The sequence below is a fragment of the Cervus elaphus genome, chromosome 2 (assembly GCF_910594005.1).
Source record: "Cervus elaphus chromosome 2, mCerEla1.1, whole genome shotgun sequence".
NCBI classification, from domain to species: Eukaryota; Metazoa; Chordata; class Mammalia; order Artiodactyla; family Cervidae; genus Cervus; species Cervus elaphus.
In genome coordinates, this window is record NC_057816.1 from 10,258,522 (window position 1) to 10,279,642 (window position 21,121).

At 50.9% G+C, this 21,121-nt stretch overlaps 2 protein-coding genes and 1 non-coding gene across 3 annotated transcripts; 2 read left to right on the top strand and 1 right to left on the bottom strand.

The window, feature by feature from the left end:
* Positions 1-304: 304 nt before the first annotated feature.
* FTH1 (ferritin heavy chain 1) lies at positions 305-3,040 on the top strand. The gene is made up of 4 exons (XM_043872441.1): positions 305-661; positions 2,051-2,197; positions 2,498-2,623; positions 2,720-3,040. Exons 1-4 carry the CDS (start codon positions 548-550, stop codon positions 2,876-2,878), a joined length of 546 nt encoding a protein of 181 aa, XP_043728376.1. The 5' UTR covers positions 305-547; the 3' UTR covers positions 2,879-3,040.
* Positions 3,041-3,151: 111 nt separating this feature from the next.
* On the bottom strand, positions 3,152-16,092 carry BEST1 (bestrophin 1). The gene is made up of 10 exons (XM_043872097.1): positions 15,471-16,092; positions 14,317-14,504; positions 12,800-12,894; positions 12,089-12,322; positions 11,324-11,478; positions 10,844-10,921; positions 8,207-8,359; positions 7,914-7,994; positions 7,317-7,468; positions 3,152-5,156 (listed from the first exon to the last, which is right to left on the bottom strand). The coding sequence occupies exons 2-10, from the start codon at positions 14,466-14,468 to the stop codon at positions 4,439-4,441; spliced, it is 1,818 nt and encodes a 605-aa protein (XP_043728032.1). The 5' UTR covers positions 14,469-14,504; positions 15,471-16,092; the 3' UTR covers positions 3,152-4,438.
* On the top strand, positions 8,511-8,617 carry LOC122677603. Its single transcript, XR_006335854.1, has one exon. It is a non-coding gene; the product is annotated as a U6 spliceosomal RNA (small nuclear RNA).
* Positions 16,093-21,121: the final 5,029 nt, after the last annotated feature.

A 21,121-nucleotide genomic window follows, 5' to 3' on the forward strand; every position in this document is an offset into this window, starting at 1 on the left:
CCTAGACCCCAGGACGCCATCGGGGTCAGGGCTTCCAGCTGGGCTTCCTGCCCACCCCCCTTTCCCCCCCCCCCCCCGCCCCGCCCAGGTCTTCTCCAACCCCATGAAGCGCGCCCAACTCTGCAAACAACAAACAGCTGCCTTCAGGGCCCCCAGGCCCCACCACCGCCCCCGCCTCCGTCCCTCCCCTCCCCCAGCCCAACATCCCCGCTGGTCGGGGCCGCGCTTGCACCGGAAAGGGCGGGGCTCGGCGGGCGGGCAGCGTGATTGGCCGTGGCGGGGCTGACGCCCGCTCCGGCTATAAGAGGCGGGCGACGGCCACCTGCGCCACAGTCTTCGCGGAGAGTCGCCGCGGTTTCCTGCTTCAACAGTGCTTGAACGGAACCCGGCTGCTCGTCCACCCCCCAGCCCCGGTAGGCTACTCAGAGCCAGCCCTCGTCACCACTTGACAACACCCTCCGACCGGCCCAAGGTCCCCGCCGCCGCTCCAGCGCAGCGCAGCGCAGCCGTCGCCGTCGCCGCCACCGCCCCTTCTCATCCGCCCGCCATGACGACCGCATCCCCCTCGCAGGTGCGCCAGAACTACCACCAGGACTCGGAGGCCGCCATCAACCGCCAGATCAACCTGGAGCTCTACGCCTCCTATGTGTACCTGTCCATGGTGAGCGCGGGCTGGCCGGCGGGCGGCGGGCGCGGCCTCCCCGGGCGGCGGGGCGGGGTGGGGGTGTGGCTCCCGGGCGGGCCCTCCCGCTTCCAGTCTCCCGCCTCCAGTCTCCCGCCTCCTTGCGCCCTTCTTGGAAAATGGAGGTTGCTCCAAGTCCCCGAGGACTTCTGCGCAGAAATTTTGAGCAGTTGTCCCCTGGGAGTGCTCCCATAGGCCAGAGCCGCTTCTGCGCACCCTTTTTTGTTTAAAGGGAGCTGAGTTTTCTTACGAGGTTGCTACGCTTGCCATCAGTGCGATCCCGCAGTTTGGAAAGTGGACTTTAGCATTTTAATCCCTTCTTGTGCCTCCCATCACGTGATTGGGGGGGGCGGGTTGGGTGGAGTTAGGAGGTTAAGCTCCCATCCCCCTGAGTGCGGCGGAGCCTTCTGGGTAATGGTGTCCAACTCTGGGGGCTGGCGCGAAATGGTTTATCTTCTGGGCCGGAGAACCGGCCGCACCTCTCTGCTCTGCTTATCTCTTAAGTCCCACTTAAATGGAAGCATATCTAGAAATCTCCCCTTCTGCCGACACTGGCGCTTTCTGAGTCACGTCCTTGTGCCAGGCTAGTTAATTTATCTTTTTTGTGTCTTAAGGGTTGTGGCGTAATTGAACCCTTAGTTCTCGGATAAAGTCCACCAACAGTTACGGGGCCAGATGTTTTTCCATGCAGTAATGCGCGGGATCAGTTTTCCAAAATCCTTGTTTAAGGCGGTGTGATAAGAGTTTTAGTTAGAATTGTTTTTAACTGCCAGCATTGTGCAAATCATCCGAGAATAGACATGTTGCAGATGAGTTTGGAACAGACCTGGGTCTCTGACTGTCATTCCATTTTAGGAACACCTGAATACAGCAAGGGTGTAAAACGGAATCAAATTTTTGTTTTCTACTGGTAATATATTTAGCATTAAATGTGCAATAGCGTTTATGGTAACTGTTACCTTGCCTACCTGGGATAATTTTAGAAATCCATCAGCCTGCTGTAAGCTGACAGCTCGAGTTTGAACAAGGATTGTTCAGAGAAGAGAAGGCGCTAATAGTGCAGGGTAAATACTCCAAGGTCTCTCTGAGCAAATTTGACAGTGGTTGTAAAAACTTTACTTTGCACCAACAGAAATGCTTAAGAGTTCCATGGTAGAGACAGCTCCCATGATATTGTACAGGAAGCAAACTTCCAGTTTCAAGGACCAAGTTTCATTTTTGTGTTTCAGAGTAAAAATGAATTACTTTTCAATCCAGGAACACACCCTGCTCCAGTCTTCTTAGGCTCAGATCCTTGCTGGGTTTTGAGAAACCAGCTAGCAGACTGCCTTCTTTTGGGACTCTAACATGTTCGTGTTCTACTTTCAGTCCTACTATTTTGACCGCGATGATGTGGCTTTGAAGAACTTTGCCAAGTACTTTCTTCACCAATCTCATGAGGAGAGGGAACATGCTGAGAGACTAATGAAGCTGCAGAACCAGCGAGGCGGCCGAATCTTCCTTCAGGATATCAAGGTAAACGAAAGATCCTTGGGTTGTCCTAGCAATCCTCACGTATCAGAAATCCCTGATGCCAGCAGTTGTCATTGTCAGGTGAGACCTTGGGCTTTTGTCTTTTGTGCTTTTTCAAGCCTACCGTCTAAGCTAAAGTGGGCAGACAGTAATAAGCCAGGATATTAAGTTGGAAACCATTGTCAGGGGGAACTTGGCGCTCTTCCTTGTGCCAGTCGTGGTTGTGATACACTAGATGCTTGCTGGCTTGGTGTTTTTATGGTAGAGATTGCAGGTACGCTCACCTAAGCGCCTCTCATTCAGAAACCAGACCGTGATGACTGGGAGAATGGGCTGAATGCAATGGAATGTGCGCTGTGCTTGGAAAGAAGTGTGAATCAATCACTACTGGAACTGCACAAACTGGCCACTGAAAAAAATGATCCCCATGTGAGTATGCTGACACCTGGGAGTAAATGGAGGAAATCATTGCCTGAGGGGCCGGGGAGGCTTACCAATAACTTTCTTGCCCATTCTCTTTTCTAGCTGTGTGATTTCATTGAGACTCATTACCTGAATGAGCAGGTGGAAGCCATCAAAGAATTGGGTGACCATGTAACCAACCTGCGCAAGATGGGGGCCCCTGGATCTGGCATGGCAGAGTACCTCTTTGACAAGCACACCCTGGGACACAGTGAGAGCTAAGCCTCCGGCTGGCTTCCCACAGCCACAGGGGTGACTCCTCTGGTCACCAAGGCAGTGCATGCATATTTGGGTTACCTTCACCTTTTCTATAAGTTGTAACAAAACATCTACTTAAGTTCTTTCTTTAGTACCATTCCTTCAAATAAAGTAATTTGGTACCCAGCTGTTGTCTCTTGAGTTTTGGGGATGGGGTGGAAAAGTATCTAGGTCATCTTGATTGAACGTGTAAGTACCACATGGTTCTGTCACGCTAATCAAACTGGAACACCAAGGAGGATTTGTATTTATTTATTAAATTCCTTAGTTTGAGAAAGATACCACGACTTGAGTGTATTGAATTCACACAGAACTTAAGGACTCCTGATTCTGAATTAGGTGTTCTATGTTTCCCTAGCGCTCACAATTTACATGTACAAAAAGCATTTTAAGGCTTAAAGTAGATTAGCAACTACTGATTTTTGTTATCCATGAAGCTAACCATTTATTTCATAGAAACATACTCTTCGGTGTGGACAGCTATATGCCTATGACTGGATCAGTGTCCTGCTGGTGTACACGCAGGTAGGACCAGGCCGGTGGAGCATCCCCCTTGGAGGAAGCAGACTAGGAATGTGCTTCATCCCTAGTGAGAATTCGAGAAAGTTTATATGAGTATAGAAAGACACCTCCATTTCAGTAAGATAGCAGCTACAGTAGGAGGGCAAAAATTGAGACATCTTAAATATTCACCAGTGAATAGTGTTGGAAGACAGCAGAGATTCATTGCTAGCCTGCTCTATTAGCCCCTCAACCAGCCACAATGATTTGCTAAACGTTTAGTTTTCAAAACTATGTTTTGTGACCACAGAAGAACTGCTTTGAGAGTCCAGAAATGGGAAGTTAAACTTCCTCTCACATGGTGATTGGGGGTGGGGTAGTGTGGATCTAACTGGGTGAGTGGATGTCCAGGAAATCTGGAATAAAGGGAAACCTCTGGTGGTGTTGCAACAGCTTTAGGTTGACCTCAAAACAGGAAGAGCTAATTTAAGTTCAGAAGTCTTTTTAGTGAGGTCCCCAAAGCATAAGATGCATAAGATAACCCCAATGGATCTGGATTCCCCCACCTTATCTGCCATTTCTCAGGGTTGTAGATGGTATACTCAGAAGTGCTTCAGGACCCCTGTTGTTAGGGGGCAGAGCTCATATGTGACTTACCAGCTAGGCCTGGGCAGTAAGTTGAGTTCTTGGGCTACAGCCTAAGAGTCCTGAGTTCTGCCCCATGTTTTTGTTTGCCACCCCTGCTTAAAGTGAGCTCTGTCCACTGGTAACATCTGCCCATCTAAACCTGGCCTCGTGGCCCTTTGACATCATTCCTGTCAGTACTACCTCATCTTCCTATACCTGGGCCCCAGAGAAGTCCTGGTGATGTCAGGCTCTTGGGGAAAATAAGCAAAAGTTGCCTGACACCTTTCCATGGGCCTGCTGTGGCAGCCAGGTGTGTACCCCAAGCCAGTGCTGGGCATAGGGCCAGCATGCCCTGGCCGTCACAGGACCACAGGAGAATTGTGAACACAAGGGGATTCAGAGCAAGGGAAGCTGGTGAGGGTCACCCCTGGGGAGCTGGGGGGTTAGTGACCCTGGTTTGGGTATAGGACAGACCTGTTGTTCCAAGTCCCAATAAGGATCTCCATGATCTTTGAGTATAGTGTGTATGTTGCTTGTTGATTGTCCCAAATGCGGTTCTCTGAGATGTTCAGGGGCCTCTGACATGTCCATCAGGTTAAACTCGACAGTTTTCCTTCTCATGTGAATCACTTCTGGGTGCTCTGTTGAGGCCCCAGGATTCTCTGGGAGCAATTCAAAACTCTTCTTGGACTTGGGGGTTGCAGGCTGAAGGCTTTGATCTTTGACAGGGTCATCTATGCCCGAGATTCTGCGGAGACTTGAGGGTGCTGACTGTCCAGGTGGGAAGACCATAGGGGTGTGGCTGAGGGGTGTCTGTGGGGCACTGTGGTAGCCCGACCTTCCGTAGAGCACCGCGGACTTGAAAACATCTTCCCCCTTCCAGGCCTTGCTGTCTTCCTGGTCGCTAGTGTTCTGTCCGGCCCCTCCAAGGTTCTTGGGCTGGTTCTCATGCGAAAGGACTTCTTTCTTGGGCCACAGTAGTTTGGTCTTTGAGTTTGTCCTGGGGGACTGGCGGTCGTGGGATTGCAGCCCTAGGAAGCGGCCAATGATGCCAGTGTGAGCACCCTCTTGCTCCTCTAGATCTGGCTGAAACTCCATGTCTTCCTTATCCAGACTGGAAAGAAACAGAAGACCCCGGGGTTAGTGGAGGGCCAAGGGCCTGAAGCCTGATGTGACTTCTGTACCCTCTCATCTCCCTCCCTCTGGCCCCAGGCCCAGAACACAGTCTTTCTCACCTCACCTTAGACTTGCCTCTCTGCTGATCCATCCTGTACCTCTCAATTAATCCCTCCTGGCTGAGCTCACGTCTTGTCCCTGTTAACGTCCAAACTTCCCAGCCAGGTATTTAAGGACTGCCTCTTCAGCACTCACATTTTCCTTTTAAAACCCCTCACTCCAGGCAATCAACTATTCATCCCCAGGTATGGGGAAAAACCTGACTTCCTGGGAATCCAAAGCCTATACTCTGCGAAGGAAAACCTACCTACCCCAGAATGTGGCTGCCCTGGCCCATGTCCAGATTCTCCCCATGCTTCAGGGTCCAGCTCCTAGTTCAGCTGGAGGCCACCTCTCAGGTGGCCAAAGGTGATCTCTGTTCTATACTCTGTCCCTTACCCAGGCATCCAGTACTTTGTACCTTGTATCAGAGACTGGGCCCTGGATTTGAGCTCCCTCACTCAACTGTGCTTCTTGGAGGCAAGTCTATGTGTTATTAGTCTCTGTTATCCACCTTACCCAGCTGCTGAAGCACAGTCCATGAGAAGAGGCGACCTCCAGCAACGTTTCTGACCTAAGCAAGCCTCCATCCTTAACCATTTGATCACTTATCCAAACCTTCCTTACACAAACTGGACTCTAAATTTCTTAACTTGCTGCTGCTGCTAAGTCACTTCAGTTGTGTCCGACTCTGTGCGACCCCATAGATGGCAGCCCACCAGGCTCCCCCGTCCCTGGGATTCTCCAGGCAAGAACGCTGGAGTGGGTTGCCATTTCCTTCTCCAATGCATGAAAGTGAAAAGTGAAAGTGAAGTCACTCAGTCGTGTCCGACTCTTAGCGACCCCATGGACCGCAGCCTACCAGGCTCCTCCATCCATGGGATTTTCGAGGCAAGAGTACTGGAGTGGGGTGCCATTGCCTTCTCCACTAGCTAATTCTACTGACAGCTTAATAGGATATTCGGTTCTTAGAAAGAGAACAGTGCTTTTAATCCTGCAGCAGAAAACGTTGATGGGATGGACCCTGAGATGCAGCGAACACTCTCCAAAGTTCCCCCCACTCTGTCATCCTGGGGAGACAGAGCTGTCTGGGGCAGCCCCTTGGCCCACTGTGGCCCAGCTACAACTCTAGAGGTTCTAACCAAATCAGGGAAACAGGACCCATGTGGGGCAAAGTGTGGCTGCTGTGGGTGACATGAGGCCTATATTCTGTAGTAAGAAGTCTACTCAGAAGGTGCTTGTGATGACCCAACCTCCTGCTTGCTTGCTCCCTTGCCCAGGGAACCCCACTCCCACTCTTCATCCAAACACCCCAGCTTATTAGAAAACAAGAGTTCTAAGCCAGAGTCAGGAACCAGACCCTGACATAGCTGCATCACTAACCACCGACTGCCCTTGAGTAAGTCTCTTCTCTCTCTGAGCCTCAGTTTCCAACTCTGGACACAGAAGGGTTTGATTGGAGGTACCTAAGGGCCCTTATAGCTTTAAGAGTCCTTACACAGCACAAGATAAGTGTTAAGGGTGTGGAGTTGGAACCAGACATACCTGGCCCACCTGTGCTGCTTGCTAGCTATGTGACCTTGGGTTGGGCAACTGATTTAAACTCTCTGAACCTGGACTTAATCATCTAAAAACTAGAGATAACAAACCAAGGTTAGTGGAACAAGAACAGAATGGCTTATATATACATATAAAGAATGGCTTATATATATATATAAAGAGCATAGTATAATGCCCAGCACTTAAAAAGACACCCAATATGCATTAACTGGCTTCCCTGGTGGCTCAGTGGTAAACAGCCAATGCAGGAGACATGGGTCCAATCCCTGGGTTGGGAATATCCCCTGGAGGAGGAAATGGCAATCCACTCCAGTATTCTTTCCTGGAAAATGCCATGGACAGAGGAGCCTGGCGGGTTACAGTCCATGGGATCACAGAGTCAGGTATGACTGAGCAACTGAGCATGCACATGCATTAACTAACTCTTAAGTTTTTAATTAAGCAGACCCTTGCATTTGGGGTTTTATACCCACTGAAGTGGCTCCCTGGCACTTCCCACCTGATGTTGAAGGTGGAGCCAAAAAAGGAAGGTCGGCGAGATTGGGCAGAAGCAGCTGTGTAGGGAGGATGTGGTTCTGGCTCATTCCAGTACATATCTCGCTCCATCGGTGGCAAGTCCTGGTGCATCTCGTCTACAGCCAATAGGGACACCTGGTCATCAGGGACAGAAGGAGAAATCCAACAGAAAGGTAAGCCGTAACTGACCATGAATTTGCCAGGTGACTTGGAGAGGTCACGGGTGGCTCAGATGGTAAAGAATCTGCCTGCAATGCGGGAGACCCAGGTTTGATCCTTGGAGAAGGGAATGGCAATCCACTCCAGTATTCTTGCCTGGAGAATTCCATGGACAGAGGAGCCTGGCGGCCTACAGTCCGTGGGGTTGCAGAGTCAGACACAAATGAGCAACTAACATTTTGGAGGGGTCACTTCTCTCTCTTTGGGCCTCAGATACCCTTCTGAAATGAAGAGACTAATGCTACCTATAGCCTCAGAAGTTAGACTGAGAATCCTGGGAGTGAATGGTTGGAGGGCAATTCACAGAACTGTGGGCCCCCTCCCTGGGCCCAGGGGACAGGTTCTCTTCCTCCCCTCGTACCTGCAAGCTCCTGTCGACAATCCAGTTGGTCTCAAAGTCATCGTCATCCTCTCCAAATGGGTTGATGAGTTGCTCTGCCACCTTGAGGGTAAATGAGGTTCTGGAAATCCTCAGGTGGAAGCCCTGCAGCCTTGCACCCACCCTTAAACCTGGGCTCCTGCCATTTCCACCCCTCCACCCCCTCAGTGATGTCCTTCCTGCCTGACTACTGTCTCCAAATCACAATGTAGGGACCCTCCTCTCCTGGTTCATGACCCTTGGGCCACAGCCAGCCTTGTCCCAGGGAGGCTCACCTTCAACCAGCCAGCATAGAAGAAGAACTGCAGGAATGTGAAGAGGGGTACAACGAGGTCCATCTCATGGCCAGGGTAGGCCTTGGCTGGGTTCAGAAACTGCCGCCCAATCAGGCAAGCCAGGAAGAAGCTGTATACCGCCACGGTCACCACCTGGGAGGGAAGGGAGGGAGCGGCAGATACAGGCTGGGTGGGGACTGTGGGATCAGGAGGCTCCCTAGGCTGGGAGGACAGGCCTTGCTCTGGCTTGCACACTCGTGTGACTTTGGGTCTCCATGATCTCTTCTTTAAAACGGGGAGGGGAATGCTTGCTTCGGCAGCACATATACTAAAATTGGAACGATACAGAGAAGATTAGCATGGCCCCTGCACAAGGATGTCACGCAAATTCGTGAAGAGTTCCATATTTTTAAATACTTAGGAGTATATCTACCTAAAGAAGCAAAAGACCTATACATAGAAAACTATAAAACACTGATGAAAGAAATCAAAGAGGACACAAATAGATGGAGAAATATACCATGGATTGGAAGAATCAATACTGTGAAAATGAGTATACGACCCAAAGCAATCTATAGATTCAATGCAATCCCTATCAAGTTACCAACGGTATTCTTCACAGAACTAGAACAAATAATTTCACAACTTGTATGGAAATAACAAAAAACCTCGAATAGCCAAAGCAATCTTGAGAAAGGAGAATGGAACTGGAGGAATCAACCTGCCTGACTTCAGGCTCTACTACAAAGCCACAGTCATCAAGACAGTATGGTACTGGCACAAAGACAGAAATATAGATCAATGGAACAAAATAGAAAGTCCAGAGATAAATCCACATACCTATGGACACCTTATCTTCCACAAAGGAGGCAAGAACATACCATGGAAAAAAGACAACCTCTTTAACAAGTGGTGCTGGGAAAACTGGTCAACCACTTGTAAAAGAATGAAACTAGAACACTTTCTTACACCATACACAAAAATAAACTCAAAATCGATTAAAGATCTAAATGTAAGACCAGCAACTATAAAACTCCTAGAGGAGAACATAGGCAAAACACTCCGACATAAATCACAGCAAGATCTTCTATGACCCACCTCCCAGAATGTTGGAAATAAAAGCAAAACTAAACAAATGGGACCTAATGAAACTTAAAAGCTTTTGCACAACAAAGGAAACTATAAGCAAGGTGAAAAGACAGCCTTCAGAATGGGAGAAAATAATAGCAAACGAAGAAAGAGACAAAGGATTAATCTCAAAAATATACAAGCAACTCCTGCAGCTCAATTCCAGAAAAATAAATGACCCAGTCAAAAAATGAGCCAAAGATCTAAACAGACATTTCTCCAAAGAAGACATACAGATGGCTAACAAACACATGAAAAGATGCTCAACATCACTCATTATCAGAGAAATGCAAATCAAAACCACAATGAGGTACCATTACATGCCAGTCAGAATGGCTGCTATCCAAAAGTCTACAAGCAATAAATGCTGGAGAGTGTGTGGAGGAAACGGAACCCTCTTACACTGTTGGTGGGAATGCAAACTAGTACAGCCACTATGGAGAACAGTGTGGAGATTCCTTAAAAAACTGGAAATAGAACTGCCATATGACCCAGCAATCCCACTCCTGGGCATACACACCGAGGAAACCAGAACTGAAAGAGACACGTGCACCCCAATGTTCATTGCAGCACTGTTTATAATAGCCAGGACATGGAAGCAACCTAGATGCCCATCAGCAGACAAATGGATAAGAAAGCTGTGGTACATATACACAATGGAATATTACTCAGCCATTAAAAAGAATACATTTGAACCAGTTCTAATGAGATGGATGAAACTGGAGCCCATTATACAGAGTGAAGTAAGCCAGAAAGATAAACACCAAAACAGTATACTAACGCATATATATGGAATTTAGAAAGGTGGTAACAATAACCCTATATGCAAGACAGAAAAAGAGACACAGATGTATAGAACAGACTTTTGGACTCTATGGGAGAAGGCGAGGGTGGGATGATCTGAGAGAACAGCATAGAAACATGTCTATTATCAAGTGTGAAACAGATCACTAGCCCAGGTGGGATGCATGAGACAAGTTCTCGGGGCTGGTGCACTGGGATGACCCAGAGGGATGGGATGGGGAGGGAGGAGGGTGGGGGGTTCAGGATGAGGAACACATGTAAATCCATGGCTGATTCATGTCAATGTATGGCAAAAAACACTACAATATTGTAAAGTAATTAGCCTCCAACTAATAAAAATTAAAAAATAAAGTAAAATAAAATGGGGAGGGGATTCCATGGAAGTCCAGTGGTTAGGACTCCACGCTGTCACTGCTGAGGGGCTGGGTTCATCCCTGGACAGGGAACTAATATCCCACAGTCCTCACAGCACAGCCGAAAAAAAAAAAAATTAAATCAAATGGGGGTAATCACATTGCCTCCACTGCCTGGACCAGGCAGGGGCCCGAACTCTGAACTTGGCGCTAAAAAGACCCTGCAGAGTCCAGGCGTGATTTCTAGAGGAAGCCTCTTCTTCAGTCTCTAAGTGAGCCCTTCTCATCATAGGCTGCTCCCTGGGTCCTTCTCAGTTTCCCAAAGGGGCAGCTTCACCAGCCTAGTCCTCACCTGAGTGTACACCAGTGGGATACTGATCCAGTCGTAGGCATACAGCTGTCCGCACTGAGTACGCAAGGTGTTCATTTCCTAGGGGAGCAGGAAGGAAGGGAGGGTCAAGAGGGTGGTCCCTCTTGACCACCACCTGCTCTCCAGGCTCAGCCCCCAGCTCGTCCCCAGACACCAGGGTCTGGAGCTCAGACCCTGGCTGTGTGGTTATGAACAGTTCACTTAACCTCTCTGTGCCTCAGCCTCCTCAACTATCAAAAAGGAACCAGGATCTTAGAGGTTCACTTTAGAGAGAGGATGGGAGGGGAAATTGAAAAGGGGCCACTTTGGGCTATGGAATCCTGTTGGAAGAGATCTTACAGTCCCAAGGCAGGCTCTGGGAAGACCCTCAGGGGCTCAAGCCTTCTCTTTGTAGGAAACCTGTTCCTCGTGGGGCAGGACCCTGCCCGCTCCACAGCAACCCCATCAATGTAATGGGCTCACATTGAGCAGGCTCTGGAGCAGGATAGGGTCCCGAATTCGACCTCCAATCCATGCCTTTGTTGACAAGTTGGCAAACCACACCCAGGGCATCCAGAATGAGTTGTGTGGCAAGCTCCGTTTTTGTAAGTGCTTGTGTTCCGAGGGTGTCATGAAGCCTGCAGGAGAGAGTGGAGAAGACAGTGGGTAGGAGAAGCTGCAGAAGGGGTGGCTGGCCAGGCCTTGCCTGGTCGGGTCCGGAGTTCAAGACCAAGTCCTTGCTGAGCCCACAAGGACCTCAGAGCTCCTTTGCCATCCTCTTTCTCTCAACAAATAATCACTGAATTTCTACTCTGTGATACTCTGGGCTGAAGACGAGAGAGGGATCTGTCTTATTAACCAGGATCTCGTCAGGCAAGCCAGAGACAAAGGTTGCTGACATACAGGCTGCAAACCGGACAGCAGGAAGCGAAAGAGCAGACGGAGGTAGACTGGTTCCTCACTAGTTCCCGAAGCCCCACTGGGGCCCTCAACCCTCACTCTTCCCTGATCCCTCCATGAGTCCTTAGCCCTGTCTCAGCACTGTCTTCTGAGTCGGTTCCTGGCCTCTACCCACTTTCAGGCCCCTGAACCGCCCCGCCCAATTCAGGTCCCCGCCCACCAGATCCCGAGCCCACCCCCCTGGTCCCACCCAATCCTCAGCGCAGGGGCCTCTGACTCCACCCATCTTCAGCTGCGGCTCCGCCCCATCACCCTCTGGCCCCGCCCACTGCCCCCGCTTGGCCCCACCTGCTTTCACCAGGTGCTGTGGGCTGGGAAAGCGTTTGTAGACCGCAGCGCTGACGCTGCGCAGGATGAGCACGTTGCCCAGGTTGGCATAGCGCATGAGCGTGCGCCGCAGCATCCGGCCTTGCTCGTCCTTGCCCTCCACGAAGGACGACACCAGGTTCATGAGGCGGTCGGGCCACGGCAGGTTCTCATACTGGTTCCACCAGCGGGTCACGACTAGCGTCACGTAGAAGCCTGGGCAGAAGGGCACGGGGAGCGAGGGGCGAAGGCCCACGCTGCGGCCAGAGCCCAGCGAGGGCGATGCCTCGGTTTCTCCATCCTTCTAATTGGCTGAACCGAGCCCCAATCCTGCTGGAAGGCGCTCGGGAAGGAGAGACCATCAGAGCCTTGCGTGAAGGCATGAGAGCCTTGATTGAGTTCTCCCTGTGGCCCCACTGGCTTTCCCGGAAATCCTCCGGATCCCTCCCCTCCTGCGTAAGGCTCCAGAGACTACTATAATGTCAGCCCTGCCCTCAGAAAGTGGAATCTCAAGTGCTCTTAGCCGGACATTTTTCTTAATGCCTAATGTCAGTCCCTCTGCAGGCTCTCCATTTCCCTGAACCACCAAGAGGCACTGACGTGCAACCCGCCTTCCCAGGAGCTCCTCATGATCTGCCTGTCTGGAGCCTGGAGAAGCCACCGGAACCCCCACGCGCGGAAAGGGGAGCTCACCCAGTACGAAGGAGATGGGGATGAGCTGGATGTAGCTGTCACAATACAGAGTCAGCTTCTCAAAAATCACCTGCTGTTCGTCCGTGAGGGCCATCCTGGGGGAGGTGAGGGGTTGGGGGCAAAGATGTGTAGACACTAGGAGGAGATGGCTGAGACCCGTCCCAGGTCCAGCCACTCCCAGGGTAAGAGAGTGGCAGCCTCATTTCCTCCCTGTCTCTCATTGGCCTGCCTGGGGCCCCTCCTCTGGCCTGAGCCAGGTCCCCCTTCTTTCTCCCACAGCCCCCAAACCCCAATGGGGCTTCTGCTCCATGCCTGAAGGAGAAACCCTCAGGAAGTTTTCTGTGAGGTCGAGGAAGGCAGGTCCTGCTGAAGGAGTCAGTTTTAGGCACTGCTGACTCTTTTAAAGGATCCAAAAGACAATTGTTTGAAAGCAGGTTGAGGGACTTCCCTGGTGGTCCAGTGGCTAAGACTTCCACTCCCAATACGGGGGCCCAGGTTCGATCCCTGGTCAGGGAACTAGATCCCACATGCCACAACTAAAGAGCTAGTGTGCCACAACTAAGGCCCAGTGCAGCCAAATGAATAAAAATAATATATTAAAAAATGTTGAAATAAAGTGTTTTGTCTTTGAAAAAAATGTCTGGTGAGGGGACGAATTGGTAGAGCACAGAGGGGGTTTTAGGGTTTAGGGCAATGAAATTATTCTGTATGACACTGTAATGGTGGATGCAAGTCATTACACGTTTGTCCAAACCCATAGAGTGTACATCACCAAGGAGGAACCCTAACATAAACTATGGACTTTGGGTGATAATGAGGTGTCAGTGTGGGTTCATCTATTATCACAGACGTCCTGCTCTCTGGTAGAATGTTGATAGTGGGGAAGGCTGTGTGTGTGGCCGGAGGGGGTTGGGTATATGCGAATTCTCTGTACCTTCTGCTCAGTCTTGCTACTGCCCCATAAAACTGCTCTAAAAAATAAAGCCTAATTTTCTAAAGCATATTGGTGCCCTAGTAACAACCCAAGAAAACAAATGTGCTGTTATTAGTATTATCCTTATGAACTCGAGAAATTTATGTATTTGATATTTTTCAATTCATTGTCATCACTAATGCTTTTCTCATTAAAAATGCTATATTATATAGTCTGTAGTTTTATTGACAACAGAATATATTGCTATCCTGCTTAAATAAACGTTTGTATTGGGAGAAAAAAGCATGGTCTGGGCCTATGAGAGAAACCATGTGGGATTCAGGAAAACAGACTAACTGGATGGGACCAGATAAGGGCCCTCCCTGGGATGGAGAAAAGGGTGTCTGAGATGGTCTGACCTGCACTGTGTTTCCCTCCCGGCTGTCTCCTTTCCTCTCCCCAGCCCCCAGGTCCCCAGCCCCCAGCCCTAGGGGTTTTCCACAAGCTTAGCACAGACTTATAGGTCTCTGTGCATTGGCCTCCTAGATCGCTGAGGCCCCTGGAGCTCCAAGCTCTGAAGCTGTCCCCCCTTGTCCCCCCGAACCTGTAAATGAAGCGGATGATGTAGTAGCAGAGCAGAAAGATGAGAAACTCGCCATAGAGCAGTTTGTAGATGCTGCCTCGCCAGCACAGCAGCAGGCGGGAGAAGGAGCCTAAACGGGCATTGGCCACTTGGCTCGAGTAGGTGACAGTCATGGCCAGGCCCTGGGTTGCAGCAGGTGGGCTTGGGTCCTGGTGGACAGACAGAGTGGGATACTGATGGGGGCGGGCAGGAGGGAGCAGGGACCTCTTCAGAGTCTGTCCAGAACTTGTGAGTGACCCTTCCCTGCTCTGGGCCTCAGTTCTCCCATCTGGACACTGGGAGGGGGGCAGGGAGGTACCCTCCAAAAAGCTAGGGAATTGAGCTCAGGGGCTGTCCTTAGCCTTGGCATGGAGGACACACAGAAGTCTGTACCCTTTAATTGCACTACAAAGGCAGCAACACAAGTGTCCAAAAACCTAAGTGAGGGCTCCTTCCTGTGTTCTAAGCCCATCAAGTTCAGTGCCCCCCACCTCAAGCTCTGCCAGACACCCTGGAGTAAGAATTGGTAAGGGACATGGGCAGCCTTGGCCACCACCCTGTCCCCAGTGCTCAGAACAGAGCTTGGATGGTAGAGATGTGACTGAATGATGACCCAGGGCCTTTCCACCTGCTGATCCTCGTTCCTGGGGGACACTCTTCCTAATTTAACTGTATGGCTCACTCCCACTTTAGATCATTTCCTCAGAAACAATGTCCCCAGCCACCCTACCTGGAAATAGCATCCTAGTACCACCAGCCCTCTCTTCTCCTCACCTTGCTTGATTTTTCTACATAACACTTATCATGTTACACTCGCAGTTATATTTTGCAGGCTATCTGCATGTTTATTGCTTATTCCCTCCTGGGAATGGAAGCTCCCATTGTGTTCTCATAGGAGGTGCTCAAAAAAAATTTCCTGAAGCAATGATTGGCCACCCTCCCCCTGCTCTGGTGCAGCCGCACTGGCCGTCTCTGTGCCTGGTGTTCCCTAAGTTCATTCCCACCTCAGGGCCTTTGCACAGACACACAGGTGCCCACATACCTGTGTGCACCCACCATGGGCATATGTGCAGGGTCATCCACCCCAGTGGCCCTCAGAGCCCCAGCCCAGCCTGCTGGGATAACCCCTTACTTACAGTTTGTGCTCCTGGCTGGCCAGGCGATCCCACAGAAGGTCTGGCCACAGGACTGGTGGGACTCTCTGGGGTTCTATGGCCAGTGCCCCTGCCCACACTTAGGGGTTGGCACTGCCCACGTGTGTGTTATATGGTCACTTGACTCTCTAAGCCAGAGGCCCTCCACAAAAGCGCTCTTGTCTTGGCCCCCTCCTCGTAATCTCCCCTTAAGCAGCAGGCAGCACAGTCCAGCCAGGGCCTCTCTAATTCCTTCCGGAGGATGGGGGGTGGGGGTTGGGTTGAGACCAGGGCTGGAATTGAGGGCAACCCCCTCCACCTTGGGCCTTGATGATCCTGCCATTTCCTCTGGGCCCTAAACTGAGGGGTCTGTTTCTGATCCCTGAGGTCTTGCAGGGAGAGCAAGATCTTGTGGGTAAGAGGGGGCCTTGGGCCTTATCTCCAATGCCAGGAGCCATCAAGAGAGGGGAGACTTTGCCCAGGACCTGTGGGCTTGTGCCACACTTTGGGTACCAGAAAGAACACTGGACCACAGTCAGAAGTTCTGGTTTCTAGCCCTGGCTCTGCAACCTAAGGAGGTGACCCTGGGCGGGCCTCTGCTTCTCCCTAGGCCTCAGTGTCCCTCTCTGAAAAAGGATGGCGTTGCTTTGGAACTCCATCCCCTCAGGGAGATGACAAAATTCTGCACAGACTCGTGAGGAGCTCTGATTGGCTGCTGGTGACATCATAGATTATTCGGGCTGTGATTGGCTGGCAGGGCCCAGTTAGTAGGTTGCTTTAGAGCCCTGGAAGGAGAAGGAGGGGCAAGGGGGCTGCTGTGTGGGGACAGGGCCTGGTGCGGGATGACACTGCAGTTGCTTATGCCGCTGGCTCCCAGCCAGCCCGTGCAATAGGGGAGTGCGTGCCCAGGTCCCCAAGGAGGGCTGGTTAATATCGCAACAGCTGGTTCCGTACATTTTAATACATCAATCCATATGTGAGAACTCTCCTAAGCCACTGGAAGTGATGGAGTCTAGGAGGTATCTCCTCTTGTATTGAGTGAAAGCTTGAAGCAGCAGTGGCGCTTGGTCTTGGGTGGCTGGAAGAATAATCTGGAATGTTTTTTAAATATGTGGCGTCTCAGATCTTTCTCCAGAGCCTGATTCTGAGACCTGAGGGATGCTGTATGTCTAACAAGCACTGGGGGAATTATCATGCCAGTGGGCTCCCAACCACACATTCCAAAGCCCTGATTTACAATGTGACCTTGAGCCTTAAAATAAATCCACTCCTTCCTGCCCCCTCCCTCTCTCCTTCACTTTTCTCTTCCCTACCCACCCCCACACTCCGCCCCAGTGTTAACGATGCTGAGACTGCAGGTGATTTTTTGCACGGCATTTTGGCCTTTATGAGTCTCTGCCTGGAAAAAGAAACAATTCCACAACGACCTTGAGTGCTCTTCTAATCACAGCAAACAATCGTGCCGTTACTGTTATAAGGGAGTCTCTTCAGAGATCAGGGGCCATCTTCGAGGAGTATTCACTGCATCTCTGCAGCCTGTGCTGTGGGAGACTTCTTTCCCAACACTGTCCTTAACCAAACTGGGGAAAGGGGCAGGTTTACCTGAGCCTCAGTCTCCTCATCTGTGAAGTGGGACAATAATGCCTACCTCAGCAGCCAGGTGAGAATGTTGGGTGCGAAACATTATAGTCAACTCTCCAAACCAGAGAGTTCTTATGTCTGTTAACTCTCCCTGGGGAACATCCACAAATCCCTGGTGCCTCTGCCCAGCCCTCTAGAGTCAGCTGGTCTGGGTGGGGTCCAGTGGTTGGTATTTTCCAAGTTCCCCAGGTGAGTCTAGTGGATGGTGTGGGTTGAGGATCACTGCTGTGAGAGAATTTTTTTCCTTCCTTGTATTCCCTCTTCACTCACCAACACATGACAACACTCAAAAGGGAGAGCTTTCCATTTAGCACATGCTTAAACATTTAAAATTAAAATTGAAACCTATGCCTGGTACCACACTTGGCCTGAGGACACTCTCGGTGTTGAAATAAATGAACCATCTGCCTTTGTGCAATCAGGTTCCTGCCTCCAACTGTGGTGGCCACTGGAGGGCGCCCTTGACCAGCTGGCTTTGGCCTGGGAAGCCTGGTTCACTGGTCTGTGTGGATGGTGAAACTGGCATGGATGGCACTTCATCTCCTTGACCCTGACCAGCAGCCAGAGAGCCAGGAGAGGGAGTCGGGAGACGCTGGAGTCCTCCCTGCCTTTCCCTGAACCTCGAGTTCCTTGGCAGTGTGACCCAAATCCCAGCAGGACCAGTTGACTGTGTTGCCCCAGGACATCTCCAGAGACACCCCATGAGCAGCCGCTCCTGGTCACACCCCACTCCTAAGACAGGCACACCCCAGGCATAAGTCATGGTCTTTCCCACCGGGTCTCAGTCATGTAAATGTCCGCAGCCAGGCAGGCATGACTCAGGCACACGGAAAGGCCACCACGAAGCCTGATTGACCCAATCCATCTTGGACGAAGGTCCCAGGATTGAACCCTGCCAGGATGGGGCCCAAATGCATCCGTGTCAGTCTCTTCTGCTTTCCATTCCACAGTCAGTCAACAAACCATTTCTGAAGCCAGGACTGAGCCTAATCCGATACCTGCCTTCAAGAATTCATGACTGGACTTCCCTGGTGGCCCAGTGGTTGAGAATTCACCGGCCAGTGCAAGGGCCATGAGTTCAATCCCTGGTTCAGGAAGATTCCCCATGCCACGGGGCAACTAAGGCCTAGTGCCACAACTACTGAGCCCACACAATCTAGAGCCCCTGCTCCGCAACAAGAGAAGCCACTGAAGTGAGAGACCTGTGCACCATGATGAGTAGCCCCCACTCCAGCAACTAGAGAAAGCAAAGCCTGCACGCAGCAATGAAGACCCAACACAGCCAAAAATAAATAAACAATTAATATTTAAAAGAAGAATTCATGGTTAATAAAAACCAGGATAATGCTTAAATAGCCCTAACACACAGGGACAAGGCCTAATATCTGTGCCATGTGCATGGAGGTCAGGGAAACTTTTACAGAGATGGGAGCATTTGAGCTGGGTCTTGAAGTATAAGTAGGAGTTTGTCTGAGTTGAGAAGAATGAAAATGCGTTACATATCAGAGGAACAACCCATGAAAAGTCATGGAGGCATTACTGAGAATAGTTAAGTAAGGCATTATTATCCACATCGTACACAGAAGAGGACACTGAAGTTCAAAGCCTGCTTTGTCCAAGGTAGCATGGTTATAAAGAGCCAGGTTGGGATTGGAAACTGGGTCTTCTGATTTTAAATCCTGTGCCTTTTCCACCAACCTGTTGTCTGTCATCTTTCCAGTGGAGGTCAGTTTCTGAGTGGTGAAACTAGTCTCACCGGTTAGGGTAGTGGGGTTGAAAAGAGGTCTGAGGGATGGGGGGGGCACAGAGGAGACTCTGACTGCAATAGAGACCATGCCTTTGAGGAGCCCCCCAGCAGAGAGCCATCTCTTGGGGCAGATGTAGCAGAGCTGGGCAGATGCATGGCGATTCCAGAGGCGGAATGCTATGGCTTTCTCATCTAGGATCACCATGGCAACAGGAGCATCACAGAGGGCCTGCCACTGTGCCCTTCCAGGCCCTGTTTCAGCCGGGCAGGAAGGAGGGGACCCAGCTTGGCTGGGGGCACTGGCAGGGGGCCCTGAGGTGGGTCAGCCAGGCCTGGATGCTGCCTCCAGGCTCTGTGTAGGGCACCTGCCAGCCCATACCCCTCTCTTGGGCCAATCACTGTACGAACAGGGCAGAAGCCAAGAAAGAAAAGGAGAGGTCTTGGCACAGCTGGACAGGGGAGTGGAGGGATCCTGCCAGCCTGGGGCCTGAAAGCAAGACAGTCGACAACACCTCTACCCTGGAGCCAACAGCCCTGATCCCTGAAGGGCCAAACAGACTCCATAGTCACAGATACGAACACATGAGCTGTGGCTACTCTAGGAAGACAACAGGGACCAGGAGAGGCAGAGAGGCTGGGACACACTCAGGTCCAGTTTTACCAAGCCCCGCCCTGCCAATGACAATGGAATAGCATGGAATAAACCAGAGCCGGCCCAACTACTGATGCAAGGCAAGAGGACTCACCACAGCCTTGGGGAGAACCCTGGAATCTCCAAGTTACCCCATCCACATGGACTCTGTCCCCCTGAGGTCAGCCAGGTGAGGCACAGACCCCATCCACACTCCTCAACCCACCTGCTCAGGATTGAGGCTAATGGGCAGGGGAGGGGGAAGAGGGGCCTCACAGGGGGACTACACTGGGCATGAGAGCCCAGGGTGCTATTAGGCATTCCCCACGAGTCAGGAGCCTCAGCTTTCTCATCTGCCGAATGGGCGTGTAAGCAGTTTCACAGGCTGTACACAAACCAAAGTGTAGAGGCAGAAACTGGCTTGCCTCGAGTCATAGAGAATTAGAGTCAGAGCTGAGATATATAGGCAGGTCAGAGTAGTGTCTCTGCTGTTCCATCAGATTCCTGAGGTTCAGCTCCACAAGCAAGCACTAACTGTTGGCTGAGATTGGTGTTGTGCTGGGCATTGTAGGAGGAAAAAAGAACGGGAAACAATGGTTTCTTCCATGTCTTCAGCACTTACTGGGTGCCAGGGAGTGCATGTGTTTGTGCTGTCGCCTCAGTTGTGTCCAACTCTTTGCGATCCTATCGACTGTATGAAGCCTTACCAGGTTCCTCTGTCCATGAGGTTCTCCAGGCAAGAATACTGGAGTGGGTTGCCATGCCTTCCTCCAGGGGATCCTCCCAGGCAGTGCGCTAAGCACTTTTTAGAAATGGTCTCAGCTCATCATCAGAACTGGGGAATAGGAAGCATTGTCCACCCGTGACAAGTGGATGTCAAGCCCAGAGAGAAGGTAAGTAACCTACCTGTCTCCATTCAAAACCCTAGCCCAGCTGGTCCCAAGCCCTTGTGGTAATGACTGTGTAAGCTGCCTCCTGGTTGGACTGGGCAGCCTGCTCCGAGTTGGTGTAAGGCTACAAGGTGAGCCTTCCTCAGGGGGTGGTCAGACCCAAGAGCAGTGGGAGTAGAAGACACAAGGGCAGGTCGCTGAAGAGTAAGCCATGGGGACCATCAGGACCACGGAGTGAGCTGCCTTGAGTAGCCTGGACCAGCCTTGGACACAGGTTGCCTGGCAACCCCAGGTCCATTCCCGCTCCAACGCAGGCCAGGGCTCTAGAGTCAGCAGGTAAAACTACAGGACAGTCAGTGGCATATGAATTTTGGATAAACAGTGAATAACTTTTTAGTGTAAACATGTCCTGCACTACATAGGTTCCTGGGGAAGGCCATCCGGAAGCAATGGTCTTTTCTATGCTGGCATCTCAGCTGCAGTGAATTGCTCCATCCATTGTCCCCTCCTCCATACTGCTGACTTCTGGAGCCTGGCTGCTCAAAGGAAGGAGGGGTTGTCTGCAGTCCAGGTGCAACAATATCATTTAGAAGTTTTATTTTTTTTTTTTGAAGATTTTTTTCTACATGAGATTAACCTTTGTTTTTGACTGTGCTGATTCTTTGTTGCTGTGGGGGGTTTTCTCTTATTACAGGGAATTATTATTATTATCCACAAGGGAAGCCCAAGAATACTTGTGTGGGTA

Coding starts and splice junctions, on each gene's coding strand:
- FTH1 (XM_043872441.1), top strand. CDS start 548: ATGACGACCGCATCCCCCTCGCAGGTGCGCCAGAACTACCACCAGGAC. Junction 662..2,050: donor CCTATGTGTACCTGTCCATG/GTGAGCGCGGGC, acceptor TTCTACTTTCAG/TCCTACTATTTTGACCGCGA. Junction 2,624..2,719: donor CTGAAAAAAATGATCCCCAT/GTGAGTATGCTG, acceptor TCTCTTTTCTAG/CTGTGTGATTTCATTGAGAC.
- BEST1 (XM_043872097.1), bottom strand. CDS start 14,468: ATGACTGTCACCTACTCGAGCCAAGTGGCCAATGCCCGTTTAGGCTCC. Junction 10,922..11,323: donor TGCTCCAGAGCCTGCTCAAT/GTGAGCCCATTA, acceptor CTGCTCCCCTAG/GAAATGAACACCTTGCGTAC. Junction 8,360..10,843: donor TCCCACTGGTGTACACTCAG/GTGAGGACTAGG, acceptor CTTCCCTCCCAG/GTGGTGACCGTGGCGGTATA.